The sequence below is a fragment of the Labeo rohita genome, chromosome 6 (genome assembly GCF_022985175.1).
Source record: "Labeo rohita strain BAU-BD-2019 chromosome 6, IGBB_LRoh.1.0, whole genome shotgun sequence".
Lineage (NCBI taxonomy): Eukaryota > Metazoa > Chordata > Actinopteri > Cypriniformes > Cyprinidae > Labeo > Labeo rohita.
In genome coordinates, this window is record NC_066874.1 from 34,125,708 (window position 1) to 34,142,382 (window position 16,675).

At 33.2% G+C, this 16,675-nt stretch overlaps 1 protein-coding gene across 3 annotated transcripts in view; it reads right to left on the minus strand.

Annotated features, from left to right (window-relative positions):
* The window catches only part of cbfa2t2 (CBFA2/RUNX1 partner transcriptional co-repressor 2), a 34,925-nt gene that overhangs the window by 6,972 nt on the left and 11,278 nt on the right, over window positions 1-16,675 (minus strand). For 2 of the 3 annotated variants that reach the window (XM_051112316.1, XM_051112315.1), the window contains exons 2-4: window positions 3,418-3,561; window positions 1,193-1,434; window positions 1,019-1,108 (exon numbers count right to left, since the gene is read on the minus strand). In XM_051112316.1, coding sequence (XP_050968273.1) covers window positions 1,019-1,108; window positions 1,193-1,434; window positions 3,418-3,561 — 476 coding nt within the window. Of the gene's footprint in view, window positions 1-1,018; window positions 1,109-1,192; window positions 1,435-3,417; window positions 3,562-16,313; window positions 16,590-16,675 lie in introns of those variants that run through there. The other variant, XM_051112317.1, reaches the window with a different exon arrangement.

The following is a 16,675-nucleotide window of genomic DNA, read 5'->3' on the forward strand; positions in this document are numbered from 1 at the left end:
TTTATGTGTTTTCATGAAACAAAACGTAGATAAATGCTGCTGCTATTACTGTGCTGTAAATTTAATTATATAAATTGCCTGTAAGTGTTATTTTAGTATTATTTATAGTTTTTCTGAATATTTTGAACTACCTTTTTGTTTTTTATTTAGGTTTTAGTCATTTTTAATTTTTCTTTGTATAAATAAATAAATAAATCTGAAATAAAAATAAATTAAACCTGAAAGTAATAATAATAATAATAATAATAATAATAATAATAATAAATGCTGCTGTTATCACTATAATAACACCTATAGGCAATTTATATTATTATTATTATTATTATTATTGTTACCTTTCAGGTTTAAATTATTTTTTTTGTCAGATATATTTATTTATTTATGTATTTATTTATTTATATACAGTTAGTAATTTTAGTGCTTCTACTTAAGACTCATTTTAATTAGTTTATTAATCAATTTATGATTCTTAGGTCTTTTTTTCATCTTATACTTATATTATAATATTTTAAGATTATCTTAATTCTCTATTTTAGTTAATGACAGTAACCCTCGGTTTCATCAAATAAATTTCACAAGAGTTTTAAGAAATGAATTAATTTTGCATTTATGGCTTTAATACGTCAAAGTGACAGTTTTACACAGTTTACCATCAAGTGATTCACAAATTGGTTTTGACTGGATAATTAAAAAGAACCACATCAAAAGAATGATTGATTTGTGAATCAGGCTTCATCACTAAACAGTTCATTACTGCTGATAATCAAAACAATTCAATTTTCACAGAACGTATTAAACACGATACCCGAAGAAAATGGTCTGGGATGCTTTAAAATGTTTTCCAAACACATCTAAACCAGGACAAGATTGTCTGTAGTTTTTATTACTGGTACGACAAACATTTCTGTACATGATTAACTCGGTCCTCCTCTCGCATATGCCGCCTGTCATTCACATTCTCTTATTTTGCAGACTAGGGTGAGTAAATGACAGAACTACTGCTTTACTGGCCATTTACCTTCAGGAAGGGTATGACGAACGGCCTCAAAGGGAAGTTTGTGGCTTCTTGCAATCTGGAGTGAAACTCTTCAATGGTGACAGTGGAGTTCTGTTGGAGAAACACATTATTAGTTACCTCTGGTTCACATTTGACCAAACTGTGCTTGTGTAAATGCTTGTGTGAGAGACGCACCACTAGTGCCAGCACGAGGTTTCGAACGCTTTCTCCGATCTCAGGTGAGATGTCGTTGCCGAACTGCTGCAGCGTCGTGAGGAAGCGCTTCAGTTTGCTCAGCTGCCGTGCGCCGCAGGTGGCTGGAAGCTGCTGATTGGCCAGAGAAGAGGAAGATGATGACGAAGGGCCGTTGCTGTAGCGCTGAGGCGGAGAGGGAACGGCGTTGAGCATCGGCGGGGAGTGATTGATCCCATTGGTCACTGCAGAAAGAGCGAATGTGGTTAGCAATGATCTGCAAACACAAAATTAATCAATATTTTAGTATTATTTACATACAATTAATTATTTTTTTAAATATTACTATTAAGGTGCAATTTCAGTTCTAGTTTGTTTTTTTTTTTTTTTTTTTTTTTTTTTTTTTTTTTTTTTTTTTTTTTTTTAATTTTTAAGTTTAGTGTTAAGTTTTTCCATCTTATATTTATATTTTGTTTTATTTAAGCTCTATTTTCGATTAAACTAAAATGTTTTATAAACTATAAATTTTAGTTGATGATAATTACCCCGTTTTTCACCACATATATTTTCCTGCGAGCACAAAAAAAAAGTCTGTGGAAGTGTTGTTTTCATGGCTACAATATATAAAGCTAGAGTTTTATCATTTTACTAATAAAAAAAAAAAAACTCTTTTCAAACTTTTTCAAGCTTTGGTTTTCCTTTGTATTTTGGTGCTGCAGTTAGTTGCTCCTATAGGGTAAATGGCTTGTTTTCTCATTTGTGAGTTGTTTTGCATACAAATGCATGCTAAATAATGAAATGCAAATGCATTGGTATGCATTTAAAGGACTGTATGCATGTCAGCTGCTAGTATTAGGACATCTGTGTTTGTGTTAAACTGGAAATGGAAGGTCAAGTCAAGGTTATTGCAAACTGCAAATTGCATACTACATATTGCAAATTTATCTTAAAAAAATAACATTTAATATTATTATTATTATTATTATTATTATTATTATTATTATTATTTATTTATTTATTTAAATTTATTTATTTATTAAAAATAACATGCAGATAAGATTGCATGATTCCACAATGAAAATTTCAAGCTAGTGTTGCAACACTGTTGTCACATGACCTCATTAAATCTGGCTTTAATCACTTTTGGTTTATTAATCACACTGAAAATGGAAAGTCAAGTCAAGCACATTGCATACAGCAAATTGCATACATATTGCAAATATTGATAAATGCAATAGGTTATTCAGGTTTTCTATGCATATAGAAAATTGCTGCTTAAGTATTAACTGAATTGCATTGAAATGCATATTTTTTTACACTCCAAAATACATTTAAAAACTATGGCATCACTCTCTGATTCACTAGCATTTAAAAAAACTTTAATAGAACAGTCAATTAGAACAGTCCAAAACTCATCTCCTTCATCATTAGATATGTTTGGAGTGGATATTACTGGATGTTTTTCAGTATATAGTGTATACTGCCTACTATTTATTAACAGCATGCAGATAAGATTGCATGATTCTGCAATGAAAATTTTAAACTAGTGTTGCAACACTGTTGTCACATGACCTCATTAAATCTGGCTTCAATCACTTTTGGTTTATCAATCACGCTGGAAATGGATAGTCAAATGAAGCACACTGCATACAGCAAACTATATACTACATATTGCAAATTTGACAAATGCAATAGGTTATTCAGGTTTTCATGCATAAAGAAAATTGCTGCTTAAGTATTAACTAAATTGCATTAAAAATGCATATTTTCACACTTAAAAACTATGGCATCTCTCTCTGAAACTAGCACAGTCCAAATCACCTCTATTGTCGTTAGATATGTTTGGAGTGGATATCACTCTTTTCAGCATTTACTGTATAATGCCTACTATTTTTAAAAAATAACATGTGGAACAGATTGCGTGATTGCACAATTTCAAACTAGTGTTGCTACACTGTTGTCACATGACCTCTTTATATCTGGATTTAATCACTTTTGGTTTATCAGTCACAATGAATATGGAAGGTCAAGTCAAGCACATTGCATGCTGCAAATTGCATACTACATACTGCAGTTCTAACAAATGCAATAGATTATTTGGGTATTCCATGCATACAGAACATTCAAATCCTGTGCATTCAAATGGTAGACACACTAGTGCCAATGTCACATGCTATCTAGGACAGATAGTACGCATGTTTGAACGCAGTGTTGCCAGCGAGTCTCACATGCTGTGGTGGAGAAAGCTGCCGGTCGAGGTCCGCTGGGGTTGACGGATGGTAGAGGGGGCATGACGGAGACGGTTGGTCTGGAATGAGTCTTTCCATCCACTGGGGAACCGGGCATGGCAGGAACGTTCTTCTCTGTACTGTCTGAAAAACCAGAGATATTGAGCTGGAGATTGACAGATCACTTATTATCTTCGTAATCATGAACGTTTCTGTTTGTTCATGTAGAGATTTCCATTAAAACCCAATAAAGTGTGGAAGATTTGTGGCAGCAGAACGTCTCTGATCTCATTCGCTCTGACAAAAAAAAAAAAAAAAAAAAAAAAAAATCACTATGCAATCTTAACTAGATTCATCTTGCATCTGCATCTAAAGCATTCCCAGGAGCACCAGCGCAAACGACGCAAGCACAAATGTAGTCATTGTGTCTCATGCATTGATATGCAATCGATGCATTGATATGCAATTCGTGTTTAAAGACACCTCGGCAATCCAATTGAGGCCAGAGCGGTATAAATTCTCTAATCTTAACCCTCGCACCCTTACTAAACCCATCATCCTTTCTGGTGCACACCAGATGTTTTCTGCCCCTGTTTAAGAACCGTGGAGTCCCGACAGCTGAAGTGCAAATGAACCAGGTTTTGTCCTGCGGAAAGAAAGGGTGATCATTGAGCCCGCGTAAGAATGGAGAATCGGGCCATTTCACGCTTGCTAACTAGGCTTCACAAAAGCCGTCAAGGGCTAAACGCATACTTTCTGCCTGTGAATGGACCACCAGGCCCAAAAGTCGTAGATCAGAGGCGCTATTGTTCTACAAGAGCCGTGAGAGAAGCTATCGGCCTCATTTGGAGTATATCAGGCCGCCGAAAATGCTTTTACAAAGCCGGCTAATAGACCCACACAGATCGAGTTGTCAAAGGTCATGAAACGCTTCTTACCAGACGACTTTTCATAGGCGGACGGGGCTCCTCTGGGTGAAAAGCGTGTTTTGTTTAATGTTTATTCATGGGAAACTAATGCAGTGAATGCGTTTCTCGCTGTATGCTTTTTAAATGGGCCTCTCCACTTAACAATGAAAAGTAAGGCAGCTTTTAATGGGATTGTTATAGCGCTTCATTTGTACGTTTCGTTGCAGTTGCGATACATAGGAGAAAACTTCGAAATGACGTCTAGCTACCATTTCTTTGTTTATATAATGCAATTTTACCTGTCTCTGTTTGTTTTTAAATTCTGTATGAGGTATATTATAGTTAACTATAAATAAAAGCATATAAATAAACTTTTAAAAATTAAATTTATTTTATTTCAGCTAGTTGCCAAGGCAATATTTCTAATATTAAAACTATATTGACATAAAAAAACAAAACTAAAACTATATTGACATATAAAAAAACCCCAAAATCTTAAAATATAACAAAATGTGAACAAAATATATGAAATATTATTGAAAACTTACTAGTATAACTGCATTAAATAGATCACTAAAATATATATAAAAATAAGACAAATCATGTTTCTTTTGAAGACTAAACTTGCATAAATAAATAACGGATAAAAGGAGAATATTTATTATCCTATTTATTTTTTATTCATTTATTTTTGCATATTTCTGCAGGTTTAGTCCTCCATATACTCAAATCAATGTTTTGCATGAAGAACATAGCATTTTTAAAGGATCAATATATTGCATTTTGCAATTTAAGCTGATTTCATGTATTGCAATGAATCTCATTCTCGTGTTCTTTTAATGTGAGTCTCCAACAAAACCGTCGTCTTAAGCCACTGATCGAATGCGGCGCAGTCACAGGTGCGACACACTTTTGCAAGCACACGCGGACACGCAGACACAGATCTTGTGGTTTGCGAGCGCACCTGAGCCCCGCTCCGGGTCCTTCAGGCTGCCCCTCTTAATGCCTGACTGAAAAATCGTATGGCAGCTTTTTTCCCTTCCATGTACACCTGGTTCCTTCCTAGGAGGCAGGAAGTAGAACGCGGGAAGGACTGGGAGAAACAGGAAGCCCAGCCATTTGGGTTTGTGCCACACCATAGGATGTACACAAACCCTCCCGTATCCACCGTCTGTTAGCAGAGATTAGCATCATACCTGCGGAGAACTACAGCTTAACCAACACTAGCGACTTAAGACAAGATGCCGTTCTACTAGTCAAGCTACGTTTTGGTAATAAAGATTGCCAGTACGGAAGTTAATGACTCTAAAATCAGATTGGAGTCATGATTATTTATCGACTAGACTGATCAGCCAATATTTGGCCATTTTGTTGATATAATTAAGAAATTCAATTTTCAGTGTTTTTGGTGTAAATATTGTGAAAAATAACCAACTGTGCATGCATATTATTAAATTGTATTGAATGTAAACAGTATAAATTGCATAACTTAAAAATAAATTGGCTCAATGCTCTGAACAACATAATGTTTATGCAATAATGTTACTTTCAAATTATTTATATACTATTATACTTTTAATTGATATTTTATTTTTTATTTTCAGTTTTCATTTTAATGTATTACTTTTTTTTGTAATTTTGTTGTGCTTTTGTCATTTTTAATTAAATGAAATTAAATTTGTTTAATTTATTTTTAGTACAGTTAATAATTTTAGTGCTTTAACTTAATTCAATTAGCTGCCTAGAACAGTCCTAATTTTTGTTTTTTTTGCATGTAATAATTATATTTTATTTCAGCTTTATTTCAAATAACAAAAGTTTTAATCATTTTATTATATTTTCTATATATTTTTATTTTTTATTTTTATATTTTTAAGATAATGACCCTGCATATTATGCATATTTTATGTATTTATATAGATGCATAATTGAAATTAATAAATTATCGCTTATAAAAATCAAGCGTATTTAAACCATAGGTACCTCCAGCTCTTACATTTTGTCTTTTTTTTGTTGTTGTTTCAGGGACACATGGCAGGTGTGGAGTCTTTGGTTATCAGTCACTGAACTGCTCGAGATCTACGAGGCAGAAACATCCTCGCCTTCCACCTGAGACGGTCACCACACACACTGCATTAAACACACTTCCTCCTGCACAGCTGCGGTGCGGATTCGTGCGGAAGAACACACCGGTCTGTTAGCACAGCTCCAGGATATCTGTGCGGATCAATATTGATCTGCTAACAGCAAACGCGCGGCTTCTTCTGACTGCCACCTGTTACACACCACCTCATAAAGAGGAAAAATTAATGACTGCTGTTATTAAATGTCACTGTCAATATTAGCTGGTCATCTGACATATCTCATGATGTAGAAAAACATCAATCTGCTACATAAAAGCCACAAAGAACACAACTGAAATAAGCTCTTGCTCACTTCTTTTTTATATTTTTAATTATTTAAAATTATGATGTATATTTACCAAGAAAAACTATGAAAATTTAAAAACAAGCAACACTTCGTTTCAAATTTAATTCAAATTCCGGAATTTTTAATTTTAAATCTTTTTTTCTCAGAATTTTGAGTTTATATCTTACAATTCAGATGTTTTTTTTTTTTTTTTTTTCCGCAAAATTGTGACTTTATATCTCAGAATTCAGACTTTTTTCTCACATTTGTGAGTTTATCTCTCAATTCTGTCTTTTTATCTCAAAATTGAAAGTATATGTCTATAGAGGCTTATTTTTGCTACAGAATAAAAATATTAAAAAGATAATAGCAACTTTTTGTCTCACAATTCAGACTATTTTTTTGCAGTTGTGAGTTTATGTCTCTCAGTTCTGACTTTTGGTCAGAATAGTTAGAATCTCACAATTCAGACTATTTTTCTAATTTTTCATATTTTTAATTTCATTCTTTTTTTTTTATTTATTCAAATTATGGTATATATTTTCTAAGAATAAACTATAAACATTTAAACTACAAGCATCCTGTTTGCCGCTTTAATTCAAATTTAATTCAAATTCAGGGACTGACTTGAAATTCCAAAGGCATTTTTAATTTTAAATAATTTTTTCTCTGAATTTTGAGCTTATATTTCAGAATTCAGACTTTTTTTTTTTTTTCATGTTTTTGTCTCAAAACTGAAAGTATATATTTCAGATTTCAGATGTTTTTTCCTAAAATAGGTTAATTCCTGAACCTACAATGAAACATTAAGTAATGCATCTCAGTAACCTTTAGCCAGAAATGGTTATGCATATATCATTGATTTGTCCTGAAACATATGAAAGCATAAACTGGATTGATTTGGTTGTGAATACATGTGCTGACTCTGAGAATATAACCAAACCCATCTGAAAGAGCTTTACTCCCCCAAAACGTTAAACATTGAGGCACAAAGAGTTGATTTAAAAGCCCGGCCTGTCTTTGTTTAAAATGATATATGAATTTCCATTAAAAGCGATTCAATGCGGCCAAACCGAGTGTTTAGAAATCATTTAAAGAGCGCGGGACAAAGGCGCCGAGAGCCGCGCCGCCTCCAGCCACACATCGGCAAAACAAACCCACACAGAGCTGCTTCCAGCAACGGACACAAAAGGGTTAAGCTATCAGATCATTATTATGTGTGTGAGACACAGAGAGAGAAAGAAAGAAAGAAAGAGAAAGAGCTGGGACGGATGTTTCTGTTTCCCTCCCCCTCCGTCTCCTTCTGTTCTTCCACCATATGGAGCTGATGGGGGTGCGAATGGACAGCTGGAGTCTCCAACAGTCACCTGTGTCCAGATCCCACCGCAGAAGACAAATCACAAAGCACAGTTCCTCAAATGTTTCTGCTAGACATTACACGGAGGCTTTCTGCTTCTCAGATGTTTCTTCTTAGGAAAAAGACCCTAATCTCAAGGGTCCTTGTCTGTGGAAGCTTATTTCTGCCACAGAATAAAAATATTAAAAAGACAAGCGTCTTTTTATTTCACAATTCAGGCTTTTTATCTTGTTTATATCTCAGTTCTGACTTTTGGTCAGAATAGTTAGTTTGTATTTCACAATTCAGACATTTTTTCATATGATTACAAGTAAATAGCTCACAGTTCAGACTTTTTCCTAAATTGTAAATTAATAATGCACAATTTGGACTTTTTTCTTAGAATTGCAACTATATATATATCTCACAATTAAGACCTTTTTTCCTTAATTGCAAGTTTATATCTCACAATTTGGACCTTTTTTGCTTAGAATTGCAAGTTTTTATCTCACAATTTAAACATTTTCTCAAAATTGCAAGTTTATATCTCATATTTCAGACCTTTTGGCTCAGAATTGCGAGTTTATATCTCATAATTTGGACTTTTTTCATAGAAGTACAAATTTATTTCTCACAATTTGGTTTGAGTTATCATCACAATTCTGATGTTTTTACTGTTCATATCTCACAATTTGTCAAATTGTCAAAATTGTGAATTTATATCTCACAATTTGGACCTTTGTCTCAAAATTGCGAGTTCTTAGCTTACAATTTGGACTTTTTTCCTTGGGATTGCAAGTTTATATCTCACAATTCAGACTCTTTTTCTCAAAATTATGAATTTATATCTCATAATGTGGACCTTTTTTTCTGAGTATTGCACATTCGTAGCTCACAATTTGGACTTTTGCCTTGGAATTGCAAGTTTATTTTCATTATTTTCATTCATTTTCTCAAAATTGTGAGCTTATATCTCACATTTCAGACCTTTTGGTTCAGAATTGCAAGTTTATATCTCACAATTTGGACCTTTTTTCTAACAATTGTGAGTTTTTAATCACAATTCTGATGCTTTTTTCTCAAATTTGCAAGATTATATCTCACAATTCAGACTCTTTTTCTCAAAATTGTAAATTTATATCTCACAATTGGGCCCTTTTTGCTCAGAATTGTGAATTTACATCTTGCAAAATAATAACTTAGAATTTTGAGGAAAAAAAAGGTCAGAATTGTGAGATATAAAGTCTAAATTCTGATGAGCCGCAAAAAGCAAAAATAATGCCAAAGGCAATAAAAATAAATGCACATATGTGACTCTGGACCACAAAACTTGTCTTAGGTAGCAATATCCAAAAACGGAAATTATTTTTCTCATATGCCAAAAATCATTAGGATATAATGATAGTAAAGATCATGTTCTATGAAGATATTTTGTAAATTTCCTACCGTAAATATATCAAAACTTAATTTTTGATTAGTAATATGCATTGCTAAGAACTTCATTTGGACAACTCTGAAGGCGATCTTGTCAATATTTTTATTTTTTTGCACCCTCAGATTCCTGATTTTCAAATTGTTGTATCTCGACCAAATATTGTACTATCCTTACAAACCAATACATCAGTCTATTTATTCAGCTTTCAGATAATGTATAAATCTCAGTTTCAAAAAACTGACCCTTATGACTGGTTTTGTGTTCCAGGGTCACATATAAAAAGATCTCAATGATTTCTCAAACTGTGCTTGGATTTGTCAAGATACTGACATTCAAACCTCAAAACTGATTTGAGCTGCTCTTTGCATTCATTTCATAGCTCTATAATCCAACTATTGTCTTATGTATAGAATCGAAATTGAAGAATAATAACCGATGTAACTCCATTAAGTCTCCTGAGCTCTGAAAGAGCAATAAAAGTTCCAGCGGGGAGGGAAAGAGGAAAATAGGAGTTTGACAGGAGGAGAGGGAGGCGGGAGGGAGAGTTAAAGAAAGGGAGGCAAAACAAAAGCTGCACCTGGTGCCTATCAGTCCACACTCACACACACACACAAACACATCTGCTGCTCTCTCGCAGCGCATGCATTCGCCTCAGCAACAGGTCGAAGCCTCATGCATGCTGACGTCTGAGCAAATGACACCAGCATGTCCGTCTGCACATGTTCAGTCCTCTCATCCCTTTAATTAAATCATCACGTCTGACCCTGAGCTCATCACTGTCAGTCACTTCAGCTAGATCTATAGTCTGACACTCAATTCATTGACCTGCCAAACCCATACAGATGATTCAGATCTCTTAAGTGCATTTATTGGAAACTGATTTATTGATGCTTTTAGATTTTAGAACGCTATACTGTAAAAAAAAAAAAAAAAAAATTTTTCAAAAGTATGTTCAAAGAGCATCTTTAAAAGAAAGTACTATTCTAGTCTTTCTACTTCAAGATTTCACATTTAACTCAGTGTGTTATTTGCCATTTATTTACAATTATGTGTGATAATTGTTTAAAAAAAAGTTCTTGTTATTTATTTTAATTTATCATATATTTACCAAGCACAAACTGCAAACATTTAAACTTGAAGGATCCTGTTTGCCACTTCAATTCAAATTTAATTCAAATTCAGGAATTGATTTGAAATTTAAAAAGCGTTTTTTTTTTTTTTTTTTAACTCTTTTTAAAATCTCAAAATTGTGAGTTTACATCTCAGAATTGACAATTTAAAGTACTATTATAGTCTTCACATTAAATTTCTTTGCAATTATTTGTGAAATTTACTAGCAATTTCTGAGTGGTAACTGTTAAAAAAAAATCCTATGAAAATCCTTTAAAATAAGTTCTCATCTCATTTTTTTTAACATTATTTCAAATTATGATATATATTTATCAAGCATAAACTACAAATATTTATATTTTAAGCATCCTGTTTGCCACTTCAATTAAATTTTAATTAAAATTCAGGAATTTATTTGAAATTTAAAAAGCTTTTTTTTTTTTTTATCTCAAAATTGTGAGTTTATATCAATTGAAAATACACAATTGAAAGTACTCTTCCCGTCTTTCCACATAAATTCCACATTTAATTCGATGTGTTATTTGTCATTTCTTTGCAACTATTTGTGAAATTTACTAGCAATTTCTGAGTAATTGTTAAAAAAAAACCAAAACATTTTTTTCAGTGTATATTAACAGAACAAGCTCAAGTCAAAGTGATTAATTGGCATTTGAAGGCAGTTGGAAGGCACCTTTGAGATGCACTTAATTGTTTTTTAAACTTAACAGTAGCACAAAAATACTATGGTATATATACAGTAAACTCAAAATACTGTCCAGTACCATGATGATAACATCAGTGAATCAGAAGGTATCTGGAAGTATAGTTTTACTAAATAACTACAGACACTTAACACGATTATAGAAAGAGATTCTAGAGATTTAAACTTTACTTGAGTAGTTTCTATATTAGAATCACAAAGCCTTAACAAAAAAGTACCACGGTACATAAAACACTTACAAAATACCATGGGATTCTTCAAAGAATATCGGAAAAACCCTGAAATACCATAGTACATGAATTTCAGTACCATGGTATATTATTTTAGGCTTTTTTTACAACAAAAAATCTAAACATTTAAACTAAATGCAGTGACTTGAGAAGCAACATTGCTTCAAATATTAATATGTTTTCAGAGACTACTCCTCAAAAATAAATATATTTTAACTGCTGTTTGTAAATTTTTACTTGGTTTGAGCATGAATCTCAGTTCATTTAGCCTGATGTAGTTGCAAGAACGTCAGCTTATTTTAGTTTGATAAGGACTCCACACATTCACACACGCTTAAGATGCGCATTTGCATGATTAAGTGAAAGTTACTGACAAAGTGATAACAGTAAAGTCCACTAATAGGAAACTGCTTGTGTGTGTCATGACTAAAGTCGCTGTCCTTCGGCTCATCGGAAGCATCTGCTCATTGAATTGCTGCCCTTCTGACCTCTGTGGGACTAATTGATTGGCCGGCTAATCAATCACTCACTCAGCGGCTACTCTGATTGGCTCCTTCCGCTTGATTTTAGAAACACAGAGATCAAGCGGTGTGACTCGATAAGAGCCTGTTGAAATGTTAATGTCAGTGTTTCACATCTGGTCTGATATAAGCAGGGTCTCCAGGACCATTTCTAGCCAAAACTATCCCTGGACCAGCTGCATCACGTCTCATGCCTGATGCTCAACGTGTGGGAGAAAAATACTACAGTCCAGATGTACAACACGTTGTCGGCTATATGGACTAAATCTTGACAATATATTTGTCACTTACGGCTGCTATGTGAGTTATGTCACATTTAAATACCATGGTAAATCAAACAGTACCACGTTGTATATTAAAGTACTACCAGCTGATACTTGTCAATGTTGATATTGTTAACCAAAATTATAAAATTAGAAATGTTTCCCTGCATAAAAATATAAAAATAGGCCACACATGTGTCTATTTCAGTGTTATTTCCAACATTTTCTAATTAAAAAATCTGAAGCTGAGGAACTAAAATGACTAAAACTAAAAAACTGAAATAAACACTGAAGTAAAACGTAAAACAAACAAACAAAAAAAAAGGTATAAAATTAAACATAATTGAAAAAAAAACAAAATACATAGAAAATATATAGAAATATTTTTTTAAAATCATAAAAATGACCAAAGCACATAACAAAATTACTAAAACTTAAGCTAAAAAAAAAATTAAATACAAATATTAAAAAATATTAAAATGACAAAAAAACAAAGTTCAATAGAAATATTAAAAAAACTAATAAAAATGACAAAAGCACAGAATTTCTAAAATATAAACTAAAAATAAAAACAAAGTTCAATAGAAATATTTAAAAATAACTAAAGCACAACGAAATTACTAAAACTAAAAAAACTTAAATAACATTAAATATAATTTAAATTTATAGAAAATATATAGAAATATTTTTTCAAATCATGACCAAAGCTCATAACAAAATTACTAAAACTTAAACTATTAAATATTAAATATCAAAATGGCAAAAGCATGTAATAAAATTAAAACTGAAACTAAAAGTAAAAATAAAGTTAAATATAAAAAAATAAATAAATAAAAAGGAACATAACATAAAATTACAAAAATTAAAATAAATATAAAAAAATGACTAAAACGTAAAAAATGACTAAAACTAGAATTCAAATGAAAACTGAAAATATAAAAATAAATGCTAGTTCAAAATAGTGTACAAGTATACAATTAAATCTAAAATAACTTTCTTAAAAATATTTCATAATAGTACTATACATTTTTGAGTTTCCAATGGATAAATATCAAAAGTACCATGCTTTTGATACCACCATCACTCTCACATACACAGCAAGCCTTGTGTCAAGCTCCGTTAGATCTTCTCTAATTATGGGGCCCCTGAAGACTAAACGTCTCTAGCTAGACTCCTCCAGGGCCCTTGAGGGCCTCCACAGAGTGCTGTTCGGGGTCATCGAGCACAAGCCACCCAGCGCTACATCTTCACTAGGGCTACTAGCGACTGTTGTGATGTCCAGCAGACCCTCAGACCACACAGCAGGTCAAAGTGGGAGTGAAGCGGGACAATGGTGTAATTGAGCGCCGGCCGCACACACATCGCCATCAGACGCAACAGTCAAACGGTTGTTTTAAGGCTAATCGGCCGGATCAGCCGCTGTCTTGATGACAAGACGACAGTTAGCGTTGCTTTAGCAAAGCTAATGTGGAACTTCCTGCCTTCAGCGTGACTCAACAGCTGCTCTGTGGATGTGTGCGTGTGACATGTTCATATGCAACGGTACATGGTATGTTTTTGTAGGTGAAGCAATTATATATAGTACTTAGAATCAGCAAGGACGCATTAAACTGATCAAAAGTGACATTAAAATGTTACAAAAGATTTCTATTTCGAATACATTGGGTGCTTTTGAACTTTCTATTCATGAAAGAATCTTGAAAGCAAAAATGTATCAAAGTTTCCACAAAAATATGACAAAAACGACACTAAAGACTGGAGTAACGACTGCTGAAAATTCAGCTTTTCATCACAGGAATAAATTATATTTTAAAATATGTCACAATAGAAAAGAGTTATTTTGAATTGTAATAATATTTAGCAATTTTTTAAATAGATTTTTGATTAAATAAATGCAGCCCTTGTGAGCACAAGAGACCTATTTCAAAAACATTACATAATCTTACTGACCACAAACTCTTGAACAACCGTTCCAAAGCTTTAAATAGAAATTAGTACTTTTATTCAACAAGGATGCATAAAATTGTTCGAAAGTGTCAGAAAAGACATTTATAATGTTTCAAAAGATTCCATTTTTTAAATAAATGCTGTTCTTTTTGTTAAGGATTCAAAAAATCTTGAAATCCTGACACTGAAGACTGGAGTAATGATGCTGAAAATTCAGCACTGCATCACAGGAATAAATTACATTCCAAATTATATTCACATAGAACAGAGTTATTTTAAATAGATATAATATTTAGCAATTTTTCATGTATTTTTTATTATATAAATGCAGCCCTGGTGAGCACAAGAGACCTTTTTCCAAAACATTACATAATCGTGCCAACCCCAAATTTTTGAACAGTAAGCTAGGGTATAAAAATACTATCATATTATGATCTGATACCATCACTTTCTAAACGTCTAAAGTGAAATATTGAAATAAAACACTAGAAACAGTGCTAAAATGTGCTTTATCCTTAAATACGGAGGGCGAAGTCACTAGTTGGATTCCACTCCAAAGCTGTGAGTTTGAAAACCAGAAAAGCAGACAGCATGGCTACAGAAAAAAAAGAAACACACACACGCCGTGCTGTCATTATGACGGTGCGCAGTCCTTCTCTGCTGTGTGTCTGTCAGAACGTGGCTGTAGATTGTGTTATGGTGACATACAGCAGACCTACAGAAACACACAACGCTCAGAGACGGACGTCAGTAATGAGATGCAATGTGAACTGGGCTCCGATTTGCCAAGGTCAGCAATGAAAAGCCAGCGATCTCGATATGAGCTACAATCATTTTATACCTCTATATTCTTACTGTATGACAACAAGCTCCCGAGCAACAACATCTAATCGTTAACCTTTTCATTCCTAATTGTTTCATCCATTGATCTGTCCATGCATCCATGCAGAAAGCTAATGCTACACAGTCCTTCGTGCATGACAGTTAAACGAGAGTTAAAGCAGGTTCTTTTTAATGTAGCAAAGCTAGTCAAAAACTCCATCTCTCTCCTCCAGCTGGCATCTCATCACAGTCCATCACATCTCGAGCTCCTGCCACGTGGAAACGCTTCAACCAGTCAGATCCCACTTGACTTTTCCAATTATTCATCATCAGGTATTTTTTAAAAATTATTTTTATAGAGATCACATTTTCAAAGAGTTTCCAGCTGATGAAATGTTTCAGAGCGGAGCAGAAAAACTTTCCATGATGTTATTAATTTCCATGACTGACCTTTTTCAGGCTCCCAAATCGCTGTTTTAAAATTCCCTGATTTAAGGTTTTCCATAACCATAAAAGCATGAATCATCTCTATAATACGAATATAAAAACAATGTAACAAATGCTATTCAGTGAATCTGTTCATATTAGTAATATTAGTATTTGTAAACAATATTTTAATGAGTTTTTATTTAAACAAATGAATACAATTATGTCTATAATATAATATAAACACATTATATATATATTAATATATTAATTAATATATATATGCATTAATATATCATTTAGATACACTAACCAGGAATATGACAGCAGTGCATTTGTGTATTTTAAAACCATTAATAAATTCTATATGGACATGATGTATTTAATAATGTACTCAATTTGTAAGATATAAAAAGTGAGTAAATCAAAAAAGTACTGACTGGAAAGAAAGTACTGTGGAAGTACCATCATTAAGTGAATATTTGAAATATACCACAGCAATAAAATTAATTTACCATGGTATTTACAAAGCACTTTTTCAGATATTTCCAAGAATACAATGGCAAATCTTTAAAAAATGTCTTTCCATGGTTAATTTCAGAGGTCTGTAACATTAGGTTCTCCACAGACCCTTTAATCCACACATCAACGTACCATGGTAATACTAATTACCTTAAAAACTGTATATCTACAGCCCTGGGTACAAATTCATATTTGGAACCAAAACAAACATCTAAAGCCACGAAAACACAGAGATCTGAAGCTCACCTCCTCTCTATGATAGTCCACTCTGCTTGTGTCTTATTCCAAACAATGTAAATCACTCTGCTTGAGTCGCTTGCTCTCTCTTCATATGTGAGGCATGTGTCTGAAACTCTCTCACATATGTGAGCGCTGCAGTCCGAGTCCTTCCCACCGCCAGCGAGGCACAGATGGACTCCAGATGGGTTATGGGATTTAGAACGTCTTCCACGCCTCCCTCTCTCTCGCTCTCTCCCTCTCCCTCTCTCTCTCTCTCTCACTGCTGATGTCACCGCCCAGATCACGCCCACTGCATGGCTCCTGGCCAATCAACCGCTGCTCTATTCAATACATTAAACCAGAGGAGGCTCATTAACATAACTAACTGC